General features: G+C 33.6%; 3 protein-coding genes, 1 non-coding gene and 1 pseudogene across 5 annotated transcripts in view; 3 read left to right on the top strand and 2 right to left on the bottom strand.

The window, feature by feature from the left end:
• Positions 1-2,543: 2,543 nt before the first annotated feature.
• LOC120215239 overlaps positions 2,544-26,927 on the top strand; it is a 40,688-nt gene continuing 16,304 nt past the window's right edge. For both annotated transcript variants that reach the window (XM_039212967.1, XM_039212966.1), the window contains exon 1: positions 2,544-2,593. The gene's annotated coding sequence lies outside the window, so the exon portion shown is untranslated. The remainder of the gene's footprint in view (positions 2,594-26,927) is intronic.
• LOC120215237 (hydroxyproline O-galactosyltransferase GALT4-like) lies at positions 3,777-8,411 on the top strand. The gene is made up of 7 exons (XM_039212964.1): positions 3,777-4,754; positions 6,203-6,435; positions 6,514-6,804; positions 6,887-7,015; positions 7,152-7,322; positions 7,826-7,933; positions 8,063-8,411. The coding sequence occupies exons 1-7, from the start codon at positions 3,896-3,898 to the stop codon at positions 8,270-8,272; spliced, it is 2,001 nt and encodes a 666-aa protein (XP_039068895.1). The 5' UTR covers positions 3,777-3,895; the 3' UTR covers positions 8,273-8,411.
• On the top strand, positions 11,125-13,439 carry LOC120215112 (annotated as a pseudogene).
• Positions 14,260-16,453, bottom strand: LOC120215238 (LEAF RUST 10 DISEASE-RESISTANCE LOCUS RECEPTOR-LIKE PROTEIN KINASE-like 1.5). Its single transcript, XM_039212965.1, has one exon. The coding sequence runs from the start codon at positions 16,394-16,396 to the stop codon at positions 14,504-14,506; it is 1,893 nt and encodes a 630-aa protein (XP_039068896.1). The 5' UTR covers positions 16,397-16,453; the 3' UTR covers positions 14,260-14,503.
• TRNAE-CUC lies at positions 18,345-18,417 on the bottom strand. Its single transcript has one exon. It is a non-coding gene; the product is annotated as a tRNA-Glu (tRNA).

Raw genomic sequence — 26,927 nt, 5'->3', positions numbered from 1 at the left:
TATATACTTGAATTTATTATTACAAATAATATATATACTTAAATTTACCATTTTTTTATTTCAATTTGATATTTAAATATGTTTGTTTTAATATAACACTTAAATTTGTTATTTTTCAATATACCATTCGTTTTTAACAAATCTAATACATAAAACCAATATTCTTAATATAATATATAAATTTATTAAAAAAATTGAGTAGAAGGAGCTTATACAAACAGTTTAGGTATATCCTAGACGGGCATAAGGAGAACCCATGATGTCACACAGAAAGAGGGCATCGATTTACGCCGTTGTGGAGAGTCAAATAGAATAAGGTGGCCGAAGTTTTTCCCATCAGTCTTAGCAAGGAGATCTACAACCATATTAGCTTCTCCTTGGATAAGTTTGAGGATCACACACCAAGCTCAGTTGAGCAAAATCACAATATCTCGAACTATAGCATAGGGGCTGTAAAAGGATGCATTTTCAGTGAGGTGGAGAGCATCTGAATTGTCCAGTTGTAGTTGAATTTTCTCAAAGCTACGAGTCCAAACAAGTCTAAACCCTTCTAAAGCACCCCCAAAGTTCAGCCATAATGACATAAATAATACCGATGTTCTTGTTAAAGTTAGTGGGAAAATTTCTAAGGTGGTCCCGGATCACACCTCCAGTTGAGGCATTGCCCATCGTGCCAACCGTGTCATTTGTGTTGACATAGAACCAATCCGTAGAAGGAAGGAGCTATTGAGTCGTTTTTGCACCGATGTCGCTCCTTGCAGAAGGTGTCCTTACGGTTGGGGAGAATGGTTGGCCGAGAAGAGACTCGGGTGAAGAACAGATTCAACATTACAGAGCACATCCTCGTAGACTCTGGTAAAATAATTGTTATTCCTTCAGGTATTAGATTCGAACTCCAATAATGTAAAGAGTATGAGCGTTCAATATCAAAAGTTTGAGAATTATCTTTAAACATATAATATCTTATATTTACTTCAGATTAATAAAAAAAATTGTCAAACTGTATAAGCGAGAAGGATATTTTATTAATTTTAATACATAATGATATTTTATTTTGTTATGCCTCGTTGATTACTAAGATCCGAAAAGAAAAAGGAGAAACAGACATTTCAAACGATTAAAACCTCCACCTACCAAATGTCCCTACCCTTCCCTCAACGGTCTCCTTTTCAATTTCAATCACTTTTCCTCCGAAGTGTAATTTTAATTAATTAAATGGATTATTTTTTATATCAAACATATTAATTAGCATTTAGTTTCATCTAGTATTTAACTAATAAAATACAATATTTAAAGATACTCACCAACAAAATCAACTGAAGATCCAAAATTAATTTATTGTACGAGATAAAAAAAATTAGCTAACTCTACTCCCATGTGTAATAAGGTAAGGGGAGGTAGGATAGTAGGCTGCCTCCAACATCAAGTTTAGAGTAAGGAGACCTCCAGCAGTTAGAATTTTGAATTGCCCACCGTAAGACTTGATCCCACGACCACAAGATTAAGAGCCTTGCGTTCTAACCAAATGAGCTGGATAAACAATTCATTGTATGAGATAAAAAGAGACCCCAATTTAAATAAATTTTAATTATTTCTCTTTTATTTTTCTAAAATAAAGCTTTCAATATTTAATTTATTCAACTAGAAAGAAAAATTCTATGGTATTTGTTTGATTATTATTTCTGACCGCTGAATACTTCATGTTCACTGCACTCGTAGACCACTGTTTTCAGAACGTGGCATGGAATCCTCTCCTGTGTTTGAAAAGTTATTTTAAAATTTTATAAATAAAACAAATTAGATTGAAGGATTATTATTTTAAATAAATTTATATGTGTATGAATTAAACAACTCTAATAGTCGAGGATAACTGTTCTTTTTTTATAGAATCAGTTAACATTATTAAATATAAGAAATATTTTAAATAACTGTAACCATTTACAATTATAATTATAAATTAAGCATATAATTAAAAAAATCTATAATTATGGAAACAAAAATTAGTCACTTAATATCACATAAGAATCATATAAGGAAAAATTAAAAATCTAGATATATACAAATAAATATGATTACATCAGCAAATGAACCTAAAAAAATATCAAGTTACTAAAAAATCACCGATAAATCACAAATTAGACTCGAGCGACGTCAAATCAACAAGATAACATATATGTATCATATTGATCAACGATGACAATGTCAAATCAACCATTATAAAAAGATAAATAAAAACAACAGACAAAAGACATAAAAAAATGTGTTATAATGACATATGCAAATGTGTCATATAAACATACTTATTGAAAATAATAAAAAAGAAATAAAAATGTGGCATAAGAAAATAAAATGACAATAAAGAATACTTACGGTCGGTAACTAATATTAAAATTAGTGTCATCATCGATCAAAAAAAAAAAGTGACACACCAATAAGAGATATTGTTATTATTAGAGAACACTTGATTTTAGAAATTACAGGCTATTTTCATTTTTATTGTTTTAGAAAATAGAAAATGTTGAAGAAAATATATTTTGTTGTAAAATTAAAAAATGATTTCTAGAAAATGAAAAATAAAATAAATGAAAATATGAAAAACATAAAAAAGATATTTACAGTGTTTTCATTAAAAATATTTTAAAATTTTAAAAAATAAAAAAACATGATATTTAGATTTTTAATTTAGGTTACGAGGTTCAATTATTTTAACAATAATTTTTTGATTTAATTGTATATGAAACCCTCAAACTTTTACAAAAAAAGTCAATATGGTTCATGAACTTTTTTTACACTCAATATAGTCTTTAAATTAATTTTTTTAATAATTTAATTTTGTAATATTTTTATATTTAATGTATTGAATATCTTAATAATTGTTTATATTTTATCTCTTTAATTTAAATAATTTTTTTATTTTTTAAATAAATAAATAAGTCCTCAAAATTTCTAAAAATATCAATTATGCCATCGTCTATCGTGTATTACCACAACATTATCATAATCTGTCACATCAATATTATAGATTGTCATGTAAGTTTATGAGTTATCATGTAAGCGTCGTGAAAGATAACGTTTGATTCCATTTTTCAAAAGGTTAGATTATATTTTTCAATGTAAGAAACGTTCATGGGCTACAATAATTATTTTTTCCTAAAAGTTTGAGGGTCTTATTTATCATTAAATGTATTTTTATTTTAATTACGCTTTTGTGTGCTCTTGTTTATAATAATATTTTTGTATATTTTTTAAATTTAATTGATGTCCAATATACAATAACCTTATATTCTTATTATAAACTAAAATAAATTTTATATTAAGGAATTTCATATAACTTTATTATTTTATTTTTACATAATTTCATTTTAAATTAATGTAATGAAATTTTTAATAATTATAATTCAATTTTAATAATTATTTATTCATTTCTATTTTTAAAAATTAGATCCCAAATACATTTTTACTATTTTATTTTTGGACTTGATTTTTCATTTATATCAACTAAAAATGTTATTTTAATTTTCAAAAAAATTGAAAACGAAAATTATTTTTTAAAAATAAAAATAGAAAACATTTTGTTTTTCATAAACTTCAGCAAGTTGGTACTTGGAAACAAAAATATGATAATTATTTGCTTTTTTGGGGGCGAAAATTTTGAAGATTTTGTCCCTAAAAAAAATTCCTTTTCCCTACTTTAAAACTCTTTCAGTCTTTCTCTCTCTTTGTTTCTGTTTTTGAAGAGCTTATTCGCTCTTGGAATGCTTTCCGTTTAACTAAAAACACCCAAATTCTCTTGGTTTACTCTCTTCTCTGCGAATCAAATATAGGGTTTCAGCTCTTCACCCATTTCCATAAACCCAACCCACAGAAACCAACGCCTTTTCTTTTCAAGTAAACGATGAAGAGAGCAAAATTTGACTCGTTAGTGTCGCTGAGTCGACTTAGGCTGGTTCAGTTCTTGATGGGGTTTTTGTTCCTCTACCTTCTGTTCATGAGCTTCGAAATCCCGCTGGTTTTCAAAACTAGTTCCGCGGGTTCCTATACTGACGCATTGCTCAGACCTTTGTTTCTCGAGAGCGAAGAGGACTTCACCGACAAATCGGCACTTGCTCGGCCGGACGATGACCCGAAACTCGTCCACCAAGCCGGAAGCCGGACACCTCCGCGGAGAATGTCGGAGTTCAAGACTGTGTCGGGTCTTCTTTTCAACGAAAGTTCTTTCGCCACCAATGATTCTATGGACGAGTTCTCGGTGCTCCACAAAACAGCGCTACACGCCTTCGTTGTCGGCAAGAAACTCTGGGACGACCTCCAGTCGGCTCAAAACAAATCCAATTCAGAATCCGACCAGAAAAATCAAATGAAAAACCGAACCGAATCATGTCCAGAATCAATTACCTTATCGGGGTCGGAGTTCGTGAACCGGGGCCGGGTCATGGTCATCCCCTGCGGGTTAACATTAGGATCCCACATTACGGTTGTCGGGATGCCGCATTGGGCGCATGCAGAGGATGATCCAAAAATTGCAGTATTGAAAGAAGGGGATGAGTCAGTGATGGTAACGCAGTTTATGATAGAACTGCAAGGGTTGAAGACTGTGGAGGGCGAGGATCCGCCTCGCATTCTTCATTTTAATCCGAGATTGAAAGGGGATTGGAGCGGGAAGCCGGTGATCGAGCACAATACTTGTTATCGAATGCAGTGGGGATCTGCACTGAGGTGCGAAGGGTGGAAGTCTAGAGCTGATGAGGAAACAGGTTACCCGTTACCTTTCTTTTGAATGATTTTCATATATAATTTTTAGTGCATTTGTTTGAATGCTGACCAAGTAAATGGAGAATGTAGGTTGAAAAAATTCTATGAATTTGGTAATAATTGTCGGTGGTTAGTTTGTAGTGAAGTTGGTTATGGTGTTGCTTTATGATCTTGCAAGGATGGGGTAGTTTAAAAGTTACTTATATCATTAATTGGCTGAATTTCTCAAATAATACAGTTAAAAAAAATTTGTTCGAATAGGGCACGAAATTATTTACCCTAAGACGCATTGGAGTCCAAGTATTTTTTCACTACAAATGGTAAATTATACAATTAATCATTCAACTTTACTCTCTCTCCAAATTCACTCATTGTACTTTTAATTTTTTCAATTTAATCACTCAACTTTTATTTTACTCCTATTTTGATCACTCTACAATGACATGGATTGTTTTACTCCTATTTTGACCACTCATCGACCATTGTTCAAGTTATTATATGGAAGATAATATGATCCATCAGCTCTAGCATTGAATTTGTGTAATAAAGAAACCAACATCGTGCTCACATAATTTTTAATTGAAATTGGGTTTAAGTGGGAGTTATGACCCCCCACTAATTTAGGGTATAATAAAAATAAATTAATTAAATGCAACTGTGTTGTTTTGGACAACAATTTCAATTAGAAATTATGTAAGCATGATGTTGGTTTCTTTAGTACACAAATTCAATGCTAGAGTTGATGGATCAAATTGGCTTCCATGTAACAACTTGAACAATGGCCGATGAGTGATCAAAATAGGAGTAAAACAAAAGTTGAGTGATTAAATTGAAAAAATTAAAAGTACAATGAGTAAATTTGGAGAGAGAATAAAGTTGAATGATTAATTGTGTAATTTACCCTTTGTACATTGATGAATTAATTTTTTTCAATTTAATCACTCAACTTGTGTACTAAAGGGTAATTTTTTCACTTTTTCATAAATGTACAAAGGGTAATTTTTTTTGGTGTCCAAGCATTGAATTTGTGTACTAAAGAAATCAACATCGTGCTTATATAATTTCTAATTGAATTTGTTGTCCAAAACAGTGTAGTTGCATTTAATTGAAATTGAGTGATTAAATTGAAAAAATTAAAAGTACAATGAGTAAATTTGGAGAGAGAATAAAGTTGAATGACTAATTGTGTAATTTACCCTTTGTACATTCACATAAAAAAATATGGGAGACACATTGCACTCCATGCATCTCCCCGAAATTTATATGTAAGTCGCTTGGACTCCAATGCATTCACCCTATTTCACGAAATAATTTCGAGAGTGCCTTATTCGAACAAATTTTTTTTTCAACTGCATTATTTGAGAAATTCAGCCTCATTAATTCATTATATGAGCCATTATATATATTCTGATTGTTTACCTCTTTTTTTTTTTTTTTTTGGGTGGGGTAGTTGATGGACAAGTGAAGTGCGAGAAATGGATTCGAGATGATGACAATGGCTCCGAAAACTCAAAGGCTACATGGTGGTTGAAAAGATTGATAGGCCGAAAGAATAAGGTCGCATTTGATTGGCCGTACCCTTTTATGGAGGGAAAGTTATTTGTTCTCACATTGAGTGCTGGATTGGAGGGTTATCATATCAATGTCAATGGGCGTCATGTTACCTCATTCCCGTATCGAACTGTAAGTAACCTCTTTGTTGTTAGCTTATCTATATGATGAATATAGAACCCATCTTTAAAATCCTAATGACATATGCAGGGATTTTTGCTTGAGGATGCTACTGGGCTATCTCTAAAGGGTGACCTTGATGTTCACTCCGTATTTGCTGCTTCCTTGTCCACTTCTCATCCAAGTTTTGCTCCACAAAAACATCTTGAGAGGTTGAGTAAATGGAAGGCACCTCCACTTCCCGGTGGAAATGTAGAGCTTTTTATCGGAATCCTTTCTGCTGGCAATCATTTTGCAGAGAGGATGGCTGTGAGAAAGTCCTGGATGCAGCATAACTTATTAAAGTCTTCAAAAGTAGTTGCTCGTTTTTTCGTAGCACTGGTAAGGGTGGATAAAGCAGGCATGAGTTAATTCCTTTGGAAAACTCCTTTTCCTGATATATTTACACCCTTTTTCTTTTTAGAATGGAAGAAAGGATATAAATGTGGAACTGAAGAAGGAAGCAGAATATTTTGGTGATATTGTTATAGTTCCTTACATGGATAACTATGACCTAGTTGTACTTAAAACAGTTGCCATCTGTGAATATGGGGTGAGTGATCGAACGATATTATGTTGCTTACTTTTCCCGTTGCTGAAAATTTGTCATATGTGTATATATAATTAAATAAATATTGTTCTTTAGTTGTTAAAAGAGCTACTTTTATATCGTATCTAATTGTTCACAGGTCCGTACGGTGGCTGCAAAATACATTATGAAGTGTGATGATGATACATTTGTCCGGGTGGACCCTGTGATTAAGGAAGCAAAGACGCTTGGAAATAAAAGCCTGTATATAGGAAATATAAATTACTACCACAAACCCCTACGAGACGGTAAATGGGCAGTAACGTATGAGGTGTGTGCTATCTGTTGAATTTAGCGAATTTCAGTGGAATTTGATTTGAACAACTTATTCTTTTACATTTGCTTTCTTATCTTCATCACTTCATCTTAATCATTATTTGTATTTTGATATACTTTGCCACATAGCTATCAATTCATAAAATAACGGAGCATCCAGTATAAATTCATGATATATATTTATTCTGTGATATATCATGCAATATCTTCTTTAGTTTGGCTTTGACAAGTCTATTTGTGATTAGTAAATACTTTAGTGGCATGATAAACTTTTTTTTTTCTAATGATCAATGGAAACTGGTTTAGATTTTAAAGATGAGTTAAATTAAGTTGTAGATAGCTCTAAACATGCTTTCCTTCCTGTGATTCACTGTTTAAAGAATTTCTGTCTACTAAAGAACTTCCTATGTATTCATCTGAGCGAACAACGATTCGCAAAAATGATATAAAATCATCAGTTCTTGACATCTGCTGGCCTTTGTTTTTCTCTGTCTCAAGGAATGGCCAGAAGAAGAATATCCTCCCTATGCGAATGGTCCAGGGTACATATTCTCATCTGACATTGCACAGTTTATCGTAGATGAGTTTGAGAAACACAAGTTGCGAGTAAGTCATCTCTATTTATTTGTTCATTCATTCTACTCTTGACCCGTGCTTCATCCCATGTGCATGGTTGTTAAATAACATCGGGGATTCGATTGTCATTTGGTAAAAACATTCGAGCACATGTTGCAGCTATTCAAGATGGAAGATGTGAGCATGGGGATGTGGGTGGAAAAATTCAACAGTTGGAAAGCAGTGGAGTATCAACATAGCACGAAGTTTTGCCAGTTCGGATGCATAGAGGATTATTACACCGCTCATTACCAATCTCCGAGACAGATGATATGCATGTGGGATAAATTACAGAAGCAAGGAAAGCCCCAATGTTGCAACATGAAATGACAGCCATTGAAGAAAGAAATTAATAGAAAATAGTTTTCACTTACAAGTTCGAGTAAGGTAAACAGAGAGAACAAATTTTGCGGTCATGGTAGATCTCTGTATAAACGAGGGGCATTTCTTACTCCATCTCTTCCATTTCCCCTTCAATGATGATAAAGAAATCAACATGGTGAGCATATATGAACAGCTCCGACTTTGTAATTAGGCTGGGAATAGAGAGTAAACGTAAAGTGATAATTTTAGGTGGTTTTAAATCCTGCTGCTATTTTTTGCTGATATATATTTGTATATAAATTGATAGCTGAGATTAAAAAATTAAAAGTTAAATATAAGATTACATGTCATAATGCATTCATGAATTTTTTTTATGGCATTTATTGTGAAAGCGATTCCCTTTTAGTTGGATAACAGTGAATCTTATTCCATGAGAGAACTTGATTTTTTAGTTACACATTAACCTCAATTTTAACCACTTTTACACATACACTCCCTGCTGTACAAATCAAATGCAAAGTTACTTCATCCCAAAGATGATAAAGGGTGAAAGTGCCCGGGCAGTCCCCCTATTATCACTAAGTAAGCAAATAAATCCCTCTACTAAACCTTGGACCAATCAAGTCCTTGTACTTTTAAAATAGAAGCAATGTGATAAAATTGATACTGATATTAGAGAAAATCATGGATCGATCAAACATTGACATGGCTTGTGTGTTAGCACATATTTGATGTGATATTGATAACGATGGACCAATCAAACTTGAACCTTTAATTCATTTTGGAATTTGGAGTTTGCCCTTCTCTGCTTGGTGTCCTATAGCAGTACCATGCCAGAAGATACATCAACAAAGTTCCTGCAACCATTTAAGATTCCGTTATCGAATCTTAGTTCGAGTGATCGATATTCAATATCGGACCTGAAAAAAATAATGTTGTGGATGCAAATATGGAACAAATACCTGTTTGCAGTGGGAGTAGCGTCAAACCATTATTAAACGATGACACAAAGTAACAAGTAGATGTGGTGTTTACACCATTAAGACAGTTGCAGATAAATGAATTGTAGTTTCCAGTGTACACAATCGGATAGTCGTTATACACATCAAAGTTATACTTGAGCAAAATTCCCTACTTCCAGTTATCGTGGTTTGATTCTTGGCCAACAAATCGAATTCGAATGATGGGCCGATATCGACCAGACCAGTGTGTAAACGCAACATGGGGATATCGGGAAATTGAACATGCTGATTGCCCTGCAAGAATACAAGTAACTACAAATGGGTGACAAAGTGGGTTAGCAGTGGAGGGTGAAGATGCTATCGTCCGCGAAAGAGAAGGGTGCATCCAAGTCTAGGCCGAAGCCTTTGCTCGGGTGAGACGAAAAGCAAGTTGACATTGAAGGATCTGAGATGCCGGTTTGTGGGATAGCTGCAGGTTTGTGTTCTGAAGGTGAGTGTTTGTTGGTTACAAGTTGCATATAGCTGAAAGCATGGATCACCGTAGCCGAGGCCACTTCTGAACGGGTACTTCATCGGGAGATTGCCACAAGTTCTTTTGCAGGCATGAGATTAGATCAGGGAGGGAAGAAACATCAAAGAGATCAAGGGGAAAAGAGTGAAGAAAGAGTACTGTTCTAGCTTCATTGTTTTGGCAAAAACTAGAGAACTATGACCTTGGCTCGGTCATGGTATATAACGTACTAACGAACGAGTCGCTCGGTCACCTAGGCTCGTCCAAACAAAGTACTCAAAAAACGATAATTTGATGAAACATGGCCCAATCAAGAAAGAAAACTCTAAATTGTTGAAAAATATAAAAGCCCAATAGATACCTAAAGAAAATCATAATGAAGCCCAAAAACGACTGTGAAGCTCTGTTTCAAGTAGCAACTGAAATTTGGTATCTTCTAGTTCACTAGGCGAGCAGCCGAAGCAAAATCTCAGTGCCTCTTTTGGAACTACGGAACCAATTGAAAGCAGGTTGCTAATGATTTTGTTCGAATTCATGGTATCTCCCTTTTACCCTTTCCTGTTAATGGTTTTGTTTTTTGTTTTCTTTTCTGTGCCATCATTTTTTTCTTCATTGAAGTGTTCTCTGAAATCCGCAACAAAATGCGGTTCCATCCGTTCATTGGCTTTTTCTGTGGATTCAAATGAGATGATAGAGCCATAGGAATTGTTGTTTTGCGTTGGAATGTTCTTGGTAAAGAATCTAAAGTTAGCTTTCCTGATGTTCGATTAATTGCCTATGAGAGAATTATTCATATGGATGTAGAAAAATTTATATATTCTTTAAGCTGTTGAAATCAGCTCCTTTCTTTAATACGTTGTTTTAAATTCTTTCCCTTTTGGAACAATAAAAATTGATGGTATATTTATTCAGCATGACGGCATTTTAGAGGTGATTGAATAGGCGCCATTAGTTAAGTAGATGAAGTATTAAATTTTTCGTATTTATTTTAAAACTCATTCGAGTAGCGGATTTAAAATGCTTTGCTGAAAGGAGAAATTTCAGGTACATTCTTTTTTCTGTAACTCCAAAATCATCAGATATGTTTATTGATTGCCCAATTCAGAGAGGTGAACCAACATTTTTCCGAGTTATTTTCTGAATAATTAGGCTGGTGATGAACCGACTCATGTGTTGTTTAGCTATTGAATTAGACTCCAAATCAACATATGGTTTGTGTACAAAGTTTAGCTGGAATGAGAAGAGTGACGAACTTGTAGAAATTTATTTAACGTGTTGCCTGGTGATGATTTTTTGGGCATTTGATCTCATTTAGCATTTAGTGATGATAAAATATTGCTGAAACTGTGGTTTGACTGAATTGCTACAATTACCGACTATGATAATTTGCGTTCTTTGAACGATGGTGTGATGAGAAAGTTCTTTCATTCTATTTCTTCTGCATGGAGAAGAATTGCTGTGTTGTTGAACAAGGATCCTCAAAAGTTCTCATGATGGGTTTTTCCTGCAAAGATGAACACGTTAGCTGTCTCTGCCAATACCAGGCCTTTTCCCGATTATTTCCCAAAGAAACCTACCATCAAGGACTCAGAACTTGTGCGTCAAATCTCAAATGCAATAAAACTACGCCGTTCTGAGCCGTTCTGAGCCGCTCTTTCGTGTTCTGAAGCCTTACGAATCCAAATTTAGATCCGATCATTTGATGTGGGTTTTGATGACCATTAAGGATGATTATGGACTTGTTTTGGATTTCTTTGAGTGGGCATGCTTGCGTAGAGACCCGACATTTGAAGCCCGTTGCATCATTGTCCAAATTGCTGTAGCTTCAAAAGATTTGAAAATGGCTCATCAACTTATTCACGACTTCTGGTCAAAACCTGATTTGGATATCCGTCTCGCATTCAGCTGCTTCCTTGAGCGTTTAATTTACACTTACAAGGACTGGGGTTCAGATCCGAATGTGTTTGATGTGTTTTTTTCAAATTCTTGTTGAAGCCGGGTTGCTTGATGAACGAAAGAAGCTCTTTGACAAAATGTTAAATTATGGGTTGGTTATCTCCGTTGATTCTTTAAACGTATATCTTAGTAAATTAAAAGACCATTTTGATGGGCTTTGGAGGGCAGTAAAGGTTTTCATTGAACTTCCTGATGTCGGCATCTGTTGGAATACCATGTCGTATAATATTATCATTCACTCACTCTGCAAATTAGGGAAAATGAAAGAAGCTCATAGTTTACTCTTGCAGATGAAGTTGAAGGCCTGTATTCCTGATGTTGTAACATATAGCACCATAATTAATGGATATTGTCATACATGAAAGCTGCAAATGGTGTTATGGCTCGTTGACGAAATACAAACTAAAGCATTAAATCCTAATCCTTATACCTATAGCAGCATAATTTATGTACTGTGCAAGACTGGTAAGGTAGCTGAAGCAGAGAAGGTTTTCAGAGAGACGTTGAACCAGGGAATACCCCCTGATATTGTGGTATACACGACTCTCATAGACGGTTTCTGCAAGCTAGGGAATACTGATTCCGTGAAAAGGTTGCTAAATGAGATTCATGGTAAAATATTTAGGCCTGATTTATTAACTTATACATCTATAATCTGTGGGTTTTGTCGAGCTGGAAAGATGACGGAAGCTCGTACCGTCTTTCAGGAAATGCTTGGTACTGGGTTGGAACCCGATGAAGTTACATACACAGCACTTATTGACGGTTATTGCTAGGCAGGTGAAATGAAAGAGGCCTTTGCCCTCCATAACCAGATGGTGCAGATGGGGCTTATACCGAATGTTGTCACTTACACTGCACTTGCCGACGGCCTTTGTAAATGCGGGGAGGTAGATACAACAAATGAGCTTCTTCACAAAATGTGTGGCAGGGGATTCCAACCAAACATCTTTACCTACTACTCTCTTGTTAACGGGCTCTGTAAATCAGGAAACATCGCACAAGCTATTAAACTGATGAATGATATGGAGATTGAGGGGCTTCATCCCAATGTGATTACATACACCACTCTAATTTATGCGTACTGTAAGACGGGGGAGATGGATAAGGCTCGTGAGCATCTGAGGAAGATGTTGGATAAAGGAATTCAACTGAAGCTCGTTACGTTCAATGTGCTGATGAACGGGTTTTGCATGTCTGGACTGCTGGAAGATGGTGAGAAGTTACTACAATGGATGTTGGGAAAAGGTATAACATCTAACGTGATGACGTATAATTATGTTTAAAGATGGTGAGAAGTTACTACAATGGATGTTGGAAAAATGTATAACACCTAACTCGACGACGTATAATTATCTTATTAAACAGTACTGCGCACTGCAGCTGCAATGTGGAAAGGCATGTATGCGCAAGGAGTGATACGAGATGCCAACTCCTATAACATTTTGATACAATGGCATTGTAAAGCAAGGAATATGAAACAGGCATGGTTCTTAGGCAGAGAAACGATGGATAAGGGTTATGATCTTACGGCTAGTTGGTACTATGCTCTGATAAAGGGTTTTATCAAGAGGAAAAAATTCAGTGAGGCAACGGAAATTTTCCAAGAGATGAGAAGGAAAGGGTTGTCAACAGATAAAGACATATTTTTGTTCATTAAAACTATGAAGAAGGGAACATGTAAACCACACTTGAACTTTTTGATGAACTGATAGAGAGCTGCCTTGTAACCAAGCTTAAATAAGGGTGTAAATGATTTGAGTTTGAATGAATAAAATTGTATTTGTATTTGTTGATTTATTTATGAAGGTGTTCATGTTTAATTCGTATATTTTTATTTATTTTTGAGGATGTTTATATTCGGTTCGTTTAGCTTTTGGAAACATGCGTTCGAAAATCAGTACCTTTCTATTTACTAACAAAAAAAAGGGCAAAATTAAGCAATTCTTAAGTTTCTTAAACTTTAAATTTTGAACTCTATAATTTACTTTATGTTCAATTTAATCATTTCTTTCATTATTATTTAAAATCTAAAAAGTAAAAGGAAAAAGAGAATCGGTAAACGAATTTGTAAAGAAATCAATAAACGAATTTATTCTTAAATATAAATGAATCGAACATATCTCTGTGTGTTTGTTTATTAAATGAACATAGAAATTTTGTTCCTACATATTTATTTAACATAAAACGACTTTTTCTATAAATTTAAGGTGAATAAAAGATAATATATATTTAAAAACCCGCAATCGTTTAATCTTGAAAATCTATATCCTTAATACCCGAGGCATATAAACGATTAACCATTAACATTAAGGTGATTTGGTTAGTGAAACTTTATAAACGACATTATATAAATTGTCATTTGCACAACTACATATATTAATGAAAGCAAAAAGCAGCTTGGTTTCTTTTCTATTGTTGCTGGGGCTGTCATGGTCATGAATGAAAATGATATTGCTGGGTTTGATTGGCTTATGTCCCATGCCATTGTACAAACATTTATTTGTTTATTTTGTTTTTTTAAATGACTCGCTGTTTTTGGACGAATCGTGTTTACTAGTAAATTTTTGAACTCCGGTTGATAATATACTGCAAGTGGGTAAATTTTGGGAATATTTCTTTATATGTACACATACATATGGTAAATAAGGTAATTTACCGAGAAAAAGAAGAAAAGAGTAAAGAACGGTAAAACTACAGTTAAAAAAGCAAAACAAAGAGAGTAAACATTTCCGACATGTGGTCGAGTCAAACCCCACATGTGCACGTGGGTACCTACTAACTCCCCCACGTGACGTCAAATCCAGATCAACCCTTTCCCACATCAGCATTACTCCCATTTGAATACGACACTCTAAGAACACGTGTACGGCTCTTGATCCGTTTGAGTTCCCCCACAATCTCCCTTGCATCCGGTCGATCATCCTTATCAGTCGCCACACACCGGAACGCCAGTTCCGCCACCGCATCGACACCGTCCGCCGGTTTTCCGTCGAGGCTCAAAGCGTGGTCCACCACCTGATGCAGCAATCCCATCTGGATCTTCGAAACGACCAAATCAGCCAATGCCATTTCCCTTTTCTCGCGCCTTTGATCCACCGCCTTCAACCCCGAAATCAACTCCAATAAAACGACGCCGAAGCTATAAACGTCGCTTTTCTCCGTTAACCGGAACGACCGGTGGTAATCCGGATCCAAATACCCGGGTGTTCCCTGAGGGCCGGTGCAAACAAATTCCGACTTCGAGGACGAGTTTTCAGGGAAAACCAAAAGCCTGGAAAGCCCAAAATCTCCAACTTTAATCCTCATATCTCTCTCAACGAAAATATTTGATGTCGTGATATCTCGATGAACAATCGGCGGCAGAACCGAGAAATGTAAGTACTCAATAGCCAGAGCCGTTTGCAAAGCTATTTCGAGCCTCACCGGCCAAGTCAGCGAAGTTTTCGGACGGCCGTGAAGGTGGTCGGCGAGGGTTCCATTTGGAACATAATCGTAAACCAAAAGTAACCCTCTGGGGTCGCTGCAATAACCGTGAAGTTTAACGAGATTTGGGTGGTTAATCGACGAAAGGATTAAGATTTCGTTGCAGAAAAACTTGGTTGATAAAGCGTTGCCCAATGGGTTGCTTTTGTGAAGGTATTTAACTGCTACAATCCGATTGTCGCGGAGTTGACCCAAATAGACCGACCCAAAGCCGCCGTCGCCGATTTTGCGGTTCGGGTCGAATTTATTGGTGGAAGATTCCAGTTCTTCGTAAGTGAAAACGGGAGGGAGAAGACTAGCGGAACGGTGACGACGTAGGAATAAAGATGTCGGGTCTTCTTCTATGGATTGGGATCGGAGTTTCTTGGATCGGAGAACAGCAAATGTTACTGAAAAAACAAGGAAAATGCAGATTAATGCGAAAACAGATGATAATATTGCTATTTGATGAGGGTGATCAACGTGATTCCAAATAGGGGAAATGGTGGTTTTGGCTTGGAAGCAAATGAATTCTTTGTTGGGATCCGATGAATTAAATCCGCAAACACCATTCTTCGATCTACAGTCTTTACAACTCGAGAAGTAAGAATCTTGAGCTTCGTCCCATTCAATTTGAAAACCCATTTCGAAGAAGAAATGTTCGAGGTAACCCAGTACATCAGCTTGGCAGCCTTGCTCGGGAAGAGGACGGATCGACCCGCAGCCATGGAGGAGCTTGACTGGGTTTTTTGTAAACCCACATTCCCAGGCACATTGGGTACAATTAGGAAGACTCGAAGGGGAACAAGAACGAAGAAGCGATAGTCTAGAGCAAGAAGCGTCGGAGACTCGAAATGGGGAACCGGAGAGATTGACAGGAAAAAAATGGAAAGAAGAGCAAGTGGAAGTGGTAGAGAGTGAAGTCGATGGGGGTAAAGGTGATACAGTGAGGGAAGATGAGTTTGGATCGAAGGTGCGTAAAGAAAAAGAGTGGTTGTTAACGGAGATGGTGGAGTAAGGACTGGAGCACTTGATTTGGAAAGAAGGATGGCCACACCCAGAAGAGGAAGAGAAAGGGAAAGGAGGCGTCGAACTGAAAGGTGGGCATGGGGATATAGAGAGGATTTCTGGGCTAGAAGAACATGAATGATGAGTGATAATAGCTTCTGTGAGCAGTAGCCATTGAAAAGAGAATAAGAAGACAGTGGTTAATAGCGACGATGGTGGTGGAGACATGAAGGAAGATAGGAGAGGAGGGTGTTGAAGAGGTCATTAAAAGGGTCAATGGGGGAATCCCCACTGCTTTCTTCGAGGTTGAAAATCGAGGTGTGATGGATTTTGGGGAAGGAAGGTCCGGGGGAACAACGACGAGTCACGTGAACTCAAGTGGAGTTAAGACAAAAACCAAATAAAATAAAAAAAATTAAAGCTGCCTTAACGTAGTAGTACAATAGGCTGGCCTATGTTCCTTTACTTTTTCACTCTCTTTACCAAAGAAACATTTAAATTATATTGTATTAAAAAAATCATGATTGTTTGTAAGGATGGAAATCAACACAATATTGATTTATTAAGTTAAGAATATAAATACAAAATTTTTATTTATTTAATAAATAAATGAAATAAAGATGAATAAAGATATTTTTGATTTGTTTATGTTTATGAACTAGTTTATTCTGAATTTGTTTTGTCATTCCATTTATAAAACTTGTATTTAATTTTTTTTAAAAATACTTTAAATATTGATGAATATATAAATTAAATTAGTCATTAAATTAATTTTGGAATAAAAACTGTGAAGTATAAGAAAATTAGAGATTAATGGTATAATTTCACCATTTTCTTTAGCTTACAAATGAGGAGTATAAAGAATGCTGGTTAATTCACAATAAATAAATATATTCATAAACATTAAACATATATTCGAAAATATTAATCAGATGAATATAAATATTTTTATAAATAAATAAATATAAATATTTTTATAAATAAATAAATAAAAATATTTTTATAAATAAATAAATATATATAAATAATTTTATTAATTTATACTCTATTTATTTACATCTTTAATCATACGAAATTAGTACTGGTGTGAAAGACTGGTGTTTGACGCCGTTCACGGGACGCCATCTTTTTTCAATAAGCTTTGGGGTTTGATTTTCTGAGAAGATTATAGTAATTTAAATAGAAGATGCGTAGGAAGAGACGTAGAGCAGCGCGCCTCCTACTGTATTAGATTATGCAATGTGTATAGGTCACATCTATTGTATTATCTAGGTCACCTGTGCGTGCGTCGTGCTACTGCTATCGTATCGTCGTTGTCAGATCCCACTACTCTTAATGGATTTAATAATTTTTTTATTATTATTTAAATTAAAATATTAATATATATTATGCCTTAATTTTAAAATAATAATTATTTTAAATTTTCTAATTATATATTAAATATTTGAATTTATACCAAATATCTGGAGCGAATCGGCGTCGGCGGCGGCCTCTACCTTGATGTCCTCTGGATCAAAGATAGCTGGAAGTCCAGTTTTCCTTTTAGCTAAGCCCGTCTCATGTCGACCAAAGATAGCTCAGTTATTTTATTTATTTTATGAATGATTTTTTTTTTAATTTTTACGAATTATATTAACAACATGAATGATTGAAGTAACTTTTTTAAATGAAATATAAAATATATAATTTATAGATTCTTAGTTAAATTAATTCCGATTCAAATATTTTTGTATGGGATTATTAATTGATTATGATTGTTTTGCTATTAATGATTAATCATCTTAATCTTAATATCTTAAATCAAATAACACTACAATTATCTTAAAATACCAAACGTAGTAAAAATATTATTTTTTTATATATAAGTTATAATACCAGTTGATTAAAATTCATTTAATAAATTTATTAAAACGCTATAAACTTAACATATTTTTTTATTATAAAAAACGTGGTTTTATTTATGACATATAATCGTAATTTTATTTTTAAAACAGCTTCTTTGATTTATGACACAATATAAAACTTGGAATTTGCTATATTATAAATAATATCTCCTGATTTTGAATATTTTCTTCTTATTTCATTCAATTTTCAAGTTCCCTCTCAAATTCTCGCAGGAGCGAAGATTAGGCAAGATTATCAGACAGCTCCCGCTCATACTCCTTTAAAAAAAACCTTCCGTTGCCGGGATTTGAACCCGGGTCTCTCGGGTGAGAGCCGAGTATCCTAACCAACTAGACTACAACGGATCGATGCTTTAAGCTACCACAACCAACATGGTGTTGTATTTTTGATAATTCCCTCCCTAATCTTCGGTTGAATTTTCATTTGTTCAAGTGTCTTTAAAAACACAATCTTTCCCGATTGAAGAAGGATTTGGTGTGTTTGAAATTTCAATTGAAGGAGAATTTGGAAGAGAAAGAGGGAGGCCTCCAAGGAAAAACACCATTGTTTTGAAAATCGGACCAGTCGGTTTAACCGGGAATCATTGTCTAATCCGATTCAATTTATACCAGTTGAACCGCTACTAGTGAACCGGCCGAAACCGCTGAACCGTTCAAATCAGACCAGCTGAAAACCGGAAAAAACCGCCAATTTTGTATTTTTTAAAAAAAAATTAAACCAAACAACGTCGTTTGTTAAATGAGCCAAGTCGAACTCGAGTATTGCTAAGCTCGACTCGAACTTGAAAACTTTAAAAGTAAGCTCAACTCGACTCAAACTCATGAGCTAAAAATTATCAAGTTCAACTCGAACTCGAAATATAATATTGAAACTTGAACTCGAAAAGGCTTGAACTAAAAAAAATTTAGAAGCTCGATTGAAGCCTAAAATTCGAGCTTGATTGAAGTGAAAGAATAGTTCACTCAATGCTCACCAAAAGGCTCCATGACTTTGAATGTCAAATTACCTCTATTATTTATAGAAGTTAGTTGGGATGCTCTTCTATGTTTCTTAGCCATGTGGGATTGTTTTGTTCTCATACATTTACTCTTTAGACTTTTGGGATGCTCTTCTATGTTTCTTAGTCACGTGGGATTGTTTCAAAAAAATTAAACTAAACAATATCATTTTGTTATGATTTTTTTAGCCCCAAATTTATTTTTTAATTATAGTTATATAATTATATTTATTATTTAATATGTTTTACCTTAAATATTATGTTATAATTAATTTGAATCATTTTGTTTCACTTGATTTTATAGTTTTTAACTTATATATGTTATGATTTGCTTTGAATATGACTTGTGATATAAAAAATTATTTTTTATTAAATATTTTTTATATTTTATTTAATTTTTTAAATAATTATGACGTCGTCCGGTTCTTCCGAACGGTCGAACCAATTCGACCGGTTGAACCAATGAACTGATAGCATGATCGGTTCGCTAATCGGTTCGGTTCTGAAAACCATGAAAAACACATACTTTCAAGTAGATGTTGGAATTGACAATCCGAGAGTAAAATCCATGACCTCAATCATCTCTAACCTTTTATATTTACAGCCCGTTTGGTTCACGGTATAATGCATTCCTGGGAGGAATGTTTTTTTCCCAAATAGATATACCCACGTTTGGATGAGAGCACATTACCAAGTGCCAGTTAAAAACCAATACCAACAGTAATTTTTTTTATGTTTTCCACGGAATGTCTATCCCCTATCTTTCTTAGGTATTTTATCATTCCCGTCCCAGTTGTCTAAAATAACCTTCTTCCTTTGTTTTGCTTGATTCTGTGAAATTCCCGCGGACGCTCCTCCTCCTGAAAGCAGATTCTGTGGAAAGCAGAAAACAATCAAGCAAGGATGTGAGTTTACATATCTAATTTTCCTTTGTTTAATCTTCAATTTCTTTGATGTTTCTTCTATGTTTCTTTTATGTTTCATCTTCCCCAATTTCTGTTCATTTTCTGATTATCATTCAGTCTTGTTCATGGGTTTCCCCCTTATTGATGATCAATTGTTTTGCTCTCTGGATTTTTCTTTTGACTTGTTTATCTTCATCCTTAGTTGATTTGTTGGTCTGGGTTTTGTTTCATGCTTGAAGCTTGTTGTTAATTTGCTTGAACTTAGTTATAATTGATGGTTTTGATGGGTGTTTTTATGGATTCGTCTACTGAAATATCTTTTATGAAATTTTCTGCTATAATTTATTTTATCTTTTATTTTGAAATAAAAGAAAAACAGTCTTGCTAAAAGTTCATTGTTCATAGTTCATACATGATCCCTTGCTAACAATAATAATGACAAATCGGAAACAAGGTGAAAAAGAAATAAAGATACAAAGAGAAGTGCAAGTGCAAGCCTAGGATTTAAGGTCTGCACAAGCTATAGCTTAAACTATAGTCTTAATCCAAATGAGCAAAGTGTCGTTTAGAGAGTGCATAAATACTTATGGACTGCTTCAAATCTCTCTGACATCAAAATTTAAGGTGATCTGGTCCGAAAGTCATGTAACATTGCCCCTCCATATTAGTTCATCAACCCTCTCCTCCCTTCTCTTTTGGCTAACTCCCAATTATCATAAAAATGAATATAGAAACATGAAATTTATATGAGTACCACTAGAACAACATTCAATGGTTCATTAGCTTACAAAGACATCCTTTTCTTTGGTTTCTTCATCCAAAGTCCTTGAAAAGAACCTATACAAAAATGAAGGTTAATGTCAAGGAAACAAACCCGAGGCTGAAGCAGAAGTTATTTACCCGACTTTGTTTGGCCGAGTTTACTTGAACACATGGGAGTTATCTAAAAGATGTATGCCATTTACTATTCCCTGTGGCAGTTTAAACTTGGTTTCTATCTATCATGAGAAAAATTGAAACAGTTTTCTGCACTGTGTTTACGTACAAGATGGTGACAAATTTTGGTGCATCAGTTCTTGTAATATATTCCTTACATTGCTGTGCAAAATCACTTTCGTATGATGCATTTGGTGCTAAACAAGAACGTAAGGTTTGGTTGTGTTTAGTTTCTCCAGAGTTGTTGTTAGTGTCCTGTTTGAATTTCTGAATTTCACCAACTTCTTTTATGTTGAATTAATATTTGATTTTGATATAACAAGTTTTATTAAGTGATTAAATTGTAAAAAATTGCATTATTAAAATTAAATATCTAGATTTGCCATATGAAGTTTTTAAAATGGTTTTACTAAGTTATATATATTCAAAATTGAGTTTCAAGTGTTTTTGATTTAATCTATGATCTTAAAATATTTTCTTAGTGTCAAAAATACAAAAACAAATCAATTTTTTACCCCAATTTCAAAATTTCAAGCCAGTATTGAAATTCATTTTCCAGAAAGCTTTTAGGTTTTGGAACCAAGGCCTCGGTTTTGAAACCAGGTCTTCAATTTCAGAACCCCTAGCATTTTCAAAATCAACTGGGCACAACATGCTGCAATGCATTATTTGTGGAATATGCATGATAAATCAATGAGCTTCTCTCCTTTATCTTTGATGTTATTCAAACATGAGTTATTTTTGTCACGTTTACATACATGCAAGCTAAGAATAGCATTATGTTTTTAGCATATTGTTTGTCTAATATAAGAATAGTTTTAAACCTCATAAGTTCACTAAGATAATAAACTTAACTTTAAACCCTAGCAACATTTTAGTTTGTACTGGATGGGACATCGTTCCACCTAATTTTTTTTTCTCCATTCAAAGACTGCTGCATAGATCTTTTTCGTAACGGTAGGTTAACAGGAATGCAGTATTTTAATAATCAGAAGTAACCATCTTATAGAAACCTAAAAGAAGCTCATCCTTTTTGCATAAGAATGCAATAAAGATAAATATAAATTTCCAGTTTCTAGAAATTGTATAATATAAATTTTATTACAATTTTATAGGCTTGAGAGTTAGCTTATCTTTGGTTATCGACTGATCTTACTTTTCACGAGTTTTCTGCAAATAAGAATCACTTTTTTCTTTACATGCTTGAATTCTTGATGCTTGAAATAGAAATTTGGTGGTTACATTACTGGTTTTTGCTTGATCACATTCGCTTTTATCTTTTCTAATCTCATGTTAAATTAGTTTTCATTTATTTTTAATGTGATGACACACAATTGTTCTTGTTCAATATTATTATGTTCTAATATTAAAATATTTGTTCATAATAACAGTTATGGCTCGTTTACCGATGCGAAAGAAGATGCATATCGCCACAATTCTTATTTTATAACTGCAAATGATGGAGATTGTGTGTCATATGCTTATGGTTATTTCAGTTATTCTTAGAAAATATAAAAATAGACCTAAAATAAGTTATGCACATGAAAGACTTCATAGACACAATATTAGATCACTTAATTTACATAAAATTGTATTTGAAAGCGATAGACAAAGTGTTGATAATTATCGAATGGATAGGAGAGCATTTCTCAAATTGTGTCACCTATTACAAAGTAAATGTGGGTTAAAAGAGAGTCGGTCTATGTCTATAGAAGAAATGGTTATTACTTTCCTTCATATTATATCCCACCATATTAAGATTAGAGTTCTAAAACGTCAAACAGTAAGATCTGGTGAAACAATTAGTAGAGTTCTCCATGAAGTGTTAGCTTCAGTCTTGAAACTGCATCCGAGTCTTTTTAGAAAACCAGAACTGATACAAGATAATTTAACAGACGATAGATGGAAATGGTTTAAGGTATTGTATCATAATTCTGAACTTTCTTTTAAGTTAATTAGTAATACTTAATACAGAAATGGATAGTAATAATGTAACTTAATTTTATTTGATGAATATAGGGATGTTTGGGTGCTCTAGATGGAACGTATATTAAGGTCAATGTAGCTTCAATCGATAAACCTAGATACAGAACAAGAGAAAAAAAATGAAATTGCGACAAATGTACTTGGTGTTTGCACACCAAACATGCAATTCATTTATGTTTTACATGGGTGGGAAGGTTCTGCAGCTGATGGTAGAATACTCAGAGATGCCATTAGTAGAAGAATGGTTTAAATGTTCCACAAGGTAAATTATTAGGTTATTAATATATATATATATATATATATATATATATAATGTAAAATTCTTACAATTGTTTGGTTATTAATTCACTTTTTAAATTAAAATAATATAGGGTGTTACTACTTATGTGATGTTGGATACACGAATGGAGAGGGATTTCTTGCACCATATAGAGGTCAAAGATACCTCTTGAATGATTGGAGAGAAGGACATCAACCTACCACCCCTCAAGAATATTTCAACATGAAACATTCTCAAGCTAGGAATTGCATTGAGAGATGTTTTGGCATATTGAAAGCGAGATGGGCAATTTTAAGGGAAAAATCATTTTATCCAGTGAAAACACAATGTAGACTCATTTTCGCTTGTTGTCTTCTCCATAATTTCACTATTGAATCTAACTATACTGAAGATAGTAGGCATGTTGAAGAGATTAATGAGGTAGAAATGATCAGACATTGTGAGCCAAGCAGTGCTTGGACTGAGTGGAGAGACAAATTAGCAGAAGATATGTTTACTAGTTGGTTGGCGTCACGTACTTTAGGATAGATGTTATTTTATGTTATGTATGTACTTTCACCTTCCATTTTATCTAATGCTAGTGGTAATTACTTTAATGTATTTGACATCTTTATATTTTATGGAATAAACTTTATTAAATTTTATGTATCTCTCTTATATAAAATTCGAATTTTATTTGTTATGGACATTCATTATTTATGTATAGATTTCATGTTTTATTTTATCTAATGATTATTATTGACGATGATGACATGTTTTATGTTATGTTATACATATTTTATATACATCTTCTTAGATTATTTCGAAGAGCAATATGTCAACATCAAATATGGAATCTCAAAGGGGGGAAACAGACATCTGGAAAGGTTAAGTCTTTAGTAACTAAAAGGACGTGGACTAAAGAGGAGGATGTTGCACTTGTTGAATGCTTACACATTTTGGCTGAAGACCCACATTGGAAAGCTGATAATTGAACATTTAGATCGGGTTATCTATCTCATCTTGAAAAGATGTTAGAAATCAAGCTTCCGACATCACAAATTAGGGCCCATCCACATATTGAATCTAGAGTGAAGCTACTCAAAAGATAATACAATGCTTTATCTGAAATGTTGAATATTGGAAGTGGATTCGGATGGAATGAAGAAGAAAAATGTTTAACTGCACCAAAGGATGTGTTTGATGATTGGGTTAGAGTAAGTATTTTAATTGAATTTATCTTCTTCATGTACTCTTTGTTATCTACATAGGTAATTGTAAGATTTATTAAATATACGATTTTATTATATTGTAGAGTCATCCAACTGCTGTTGGATTGAGAAACAATTCATTTCCATTCTTTGATGACTTTGTTCATATATTTGGAAAAGAAAGAGCTACAGGAACAGCAGCTGAGACAGCAGCTGATGCAGTCGAACATATTGATGTTAAAGACAATGCATTTATAGATGCATTACTTGAAGAAGAGGGAGTAAGAGATTCTGAATCAAGAGAGGATATTGGTGCTTCAACTTGCCAAACATCTGATGCTACGACCTCTACCCCTACAATGAAAAAAGTAGCTAGCAAGAAAAGGTCTCGAAGTGATGATGGGTTAACCGAGCTTGTACAGGAGATAAGTAAGTTCGGTGCTGCATACCGAGAAACTGCCAAAGAAATTAAGGATATTACTACTTTATTGAAAAAGGAGGCAGAAGGAAATGACCGAAGAATGTCGATTTTCACTGAAATCATAAAAATTGAAGGACTGTCCACTGATGAAATGCTTACTGCAGGAGAATATATTAGCAAAGATGCGCACAAGGTAGATTTCTTCTTTTCTTTGCCAAAAGAATTCAAGCAATATTATGTGATTAAGAAATTAGTTGAATGTCGTCAATTTAGACCATCATTTTGACTGTGGTCATTCTATAATTATGTCGACCTCTTTTTGATTATGACTTTAGTATATGGTCCCAACTTTTTTGTGTGGCTTAGCCAGATATATGTCAATGTTTTGACTTGCAAAATATTTTGTGTATATAATATAGCCAACATATATGATTAAGTTTAGAATGCCATGGCTATTATCTTTTGTAAGTCTGAACATTGAACAAGCTTTTGATGGTTAATGTTATACTTCTTTTTGTTATGTTGTATATGACTTGCAAGTAATGTGCTAGTTTTCGAATATGTTAATTACTTTTGATAGTTTTTGTTATATAGTAAAAACCTTGTCTTTTCTGCTTGTTGTCCCAAATGCAAGAGTAGTTTCCCCCTACACTGTTATGGCTCTCTGTTTTTATTGACCATAATAATCTAAGATATTACATTTCTTCTTGTCATTTTCTCAAAAACCCCTCTTGCTCTTTCTAACCTCCCACATTTAGAACACATATCAATCCGCACTATCAATAGGCAAAGCTCCTCCAAAACCGTTCATATCAACAAATACATGTATCTATTTGGTTATCTAATACAACAAGATGCACATAAACTGGTATATCACTCAGTATTTTACTTGATCAGGTTTTCTTCCTAGAGCGTTCGGTCCAATCGATCAAAAAAATTCTTGACTTCGATCACGTTACCATTACAAAGGTGTCAAGCATTCTCAACCAGTGTGCATCGAACACCCCTAAACCGTTACAACAGTGTCACGTGACCAAACAATTGCCGAGCCATATCCATGCAACCACAACTTGCATACATAGCCAAAACTTGGTTTCTATCTTTTGAATAGTCATGCACTGCTTTCCCATAATTTAGATTCTCTGCACGACAAGAAGCAGAAAAGAACACATGAAAAGAATAAACCCAGGCTCAGTATATATTTGTTATCTCCGCTTATAACATATTATGAATATTAGTGGGGTAATATTAGCTTAAATCAATTTTTGAAAAATATTTAACCCCTAATAATTCATCTAATAAATCATCGACAACAAGAATGAAAAACTTATTTTTAATGGTTATAGCTATTTTGTGTGGAAAACATTATCCAACGGAATCATTGTAATGGTCGATTCAATATCATAGTGAAAGTTAAAAATCCCTAAAATATTGAATATTTAGTTAAATGTTGAAGTAAAATTTTAATATATTTGTAGATAAATTATGTAAAAATTAATATTAATTAAAATTAAAATAATACATGATATATTTAAATAATAAAATAATATATTATCGATGATTTTTATATAAATAATTTTTATTTAAATATATTATCGATAAATTTTTATTTAAATATTTAAAATTTCACTTGTTAAAAAATATAGAACAAGGTCAATTTGGTAAAATATACATTCTAATAATCTTTTATTCCTTCAACCAAACACTGTAATCTTACATTACTGTCAAACAAACCAAACACTGTAATCTTACATTACTGTCAAACAAACCAAACACGGTAATATAACATTTTCAGTAATATGTTAGGTAATGTTACATTCCGGTAATACTATTCCCACTAGTAATCTTATATTCCGTGAACCAAACGCACCCTTAAGATTTTTTTTTTACTTTGTTGTTAGCTATACAAAATCTGGCAATGCCGCCTTCTTCATTGGCTGCCAAATGACACATGTCATATGCTTAAGGTTTTTTTCTCAGATTTTGTCCATTATTTTCTAAATAACTTTCGGGTTTCCTGAGTTTTTTTTTTCTAAGAAGGATTTAACATTAAGGTTTAATGTAAAAAATGTTTAAATTATATCCTAAATTAATTTTAAATATTTAAAAAAATGTTAAAAATAGGTGTTTAAAATTTCT

This window comes from Hibiscus syriacus, unplaced genomic scaffold, assembly GCF_006381635.1.
Source record: "Hibiscus syriacus cultivar Baekdansim isolate YM2019G1 unplaced genomic scaffold, ASM638163v2 tig00110114_pilon, whole genome shotgun sequence".
In the NCBI taxonomy this organism is placed as follows: domain Eukaryota; kingdom Viridiplantae; phylum Streptophyta; class Magnoliopsida; order Malvales; family Malvaceae; genus Hibiscus; species Hibiscus syriacus.
The sequence above is the reverse complement of the archived record's forward strand: the minus strand, read 5'-3'. Positions and strand labels throughout refer to the sequence as shown.

Bases quoted from the DNA above. Each gene is read 5' to 3' on its own strand.
- LOC120215237 (XM_039212964.1), top strand. From the start codon at position 3,896: ATGAAGAGAGCAAAATTTGACTCGTTAGTGTCGCTGAGTCGACTTAGG. The intron at 4,755-6,202 runs GTTACCCGTTAC...TGGGTGGGGTAG, and splicing joins TAGAGCTGATGAGGAAACAG to TTGATGGACAAGTGAAGTGC. The intron at 7,016-7,151 runs GTGAGTGATCGA...AATTGTTCACAG, and splicing joins TTGCCATCTGTGAATATGGG to GTCCGTACGGTGGCTGCAAA.
- LOC120215238 (XM_039212965.1), bottom strand. From the start codon at position 16,396: ATGTCTCCACCACCATCGTCGCTATTAACCACTGTCTTCTTATTCTCT.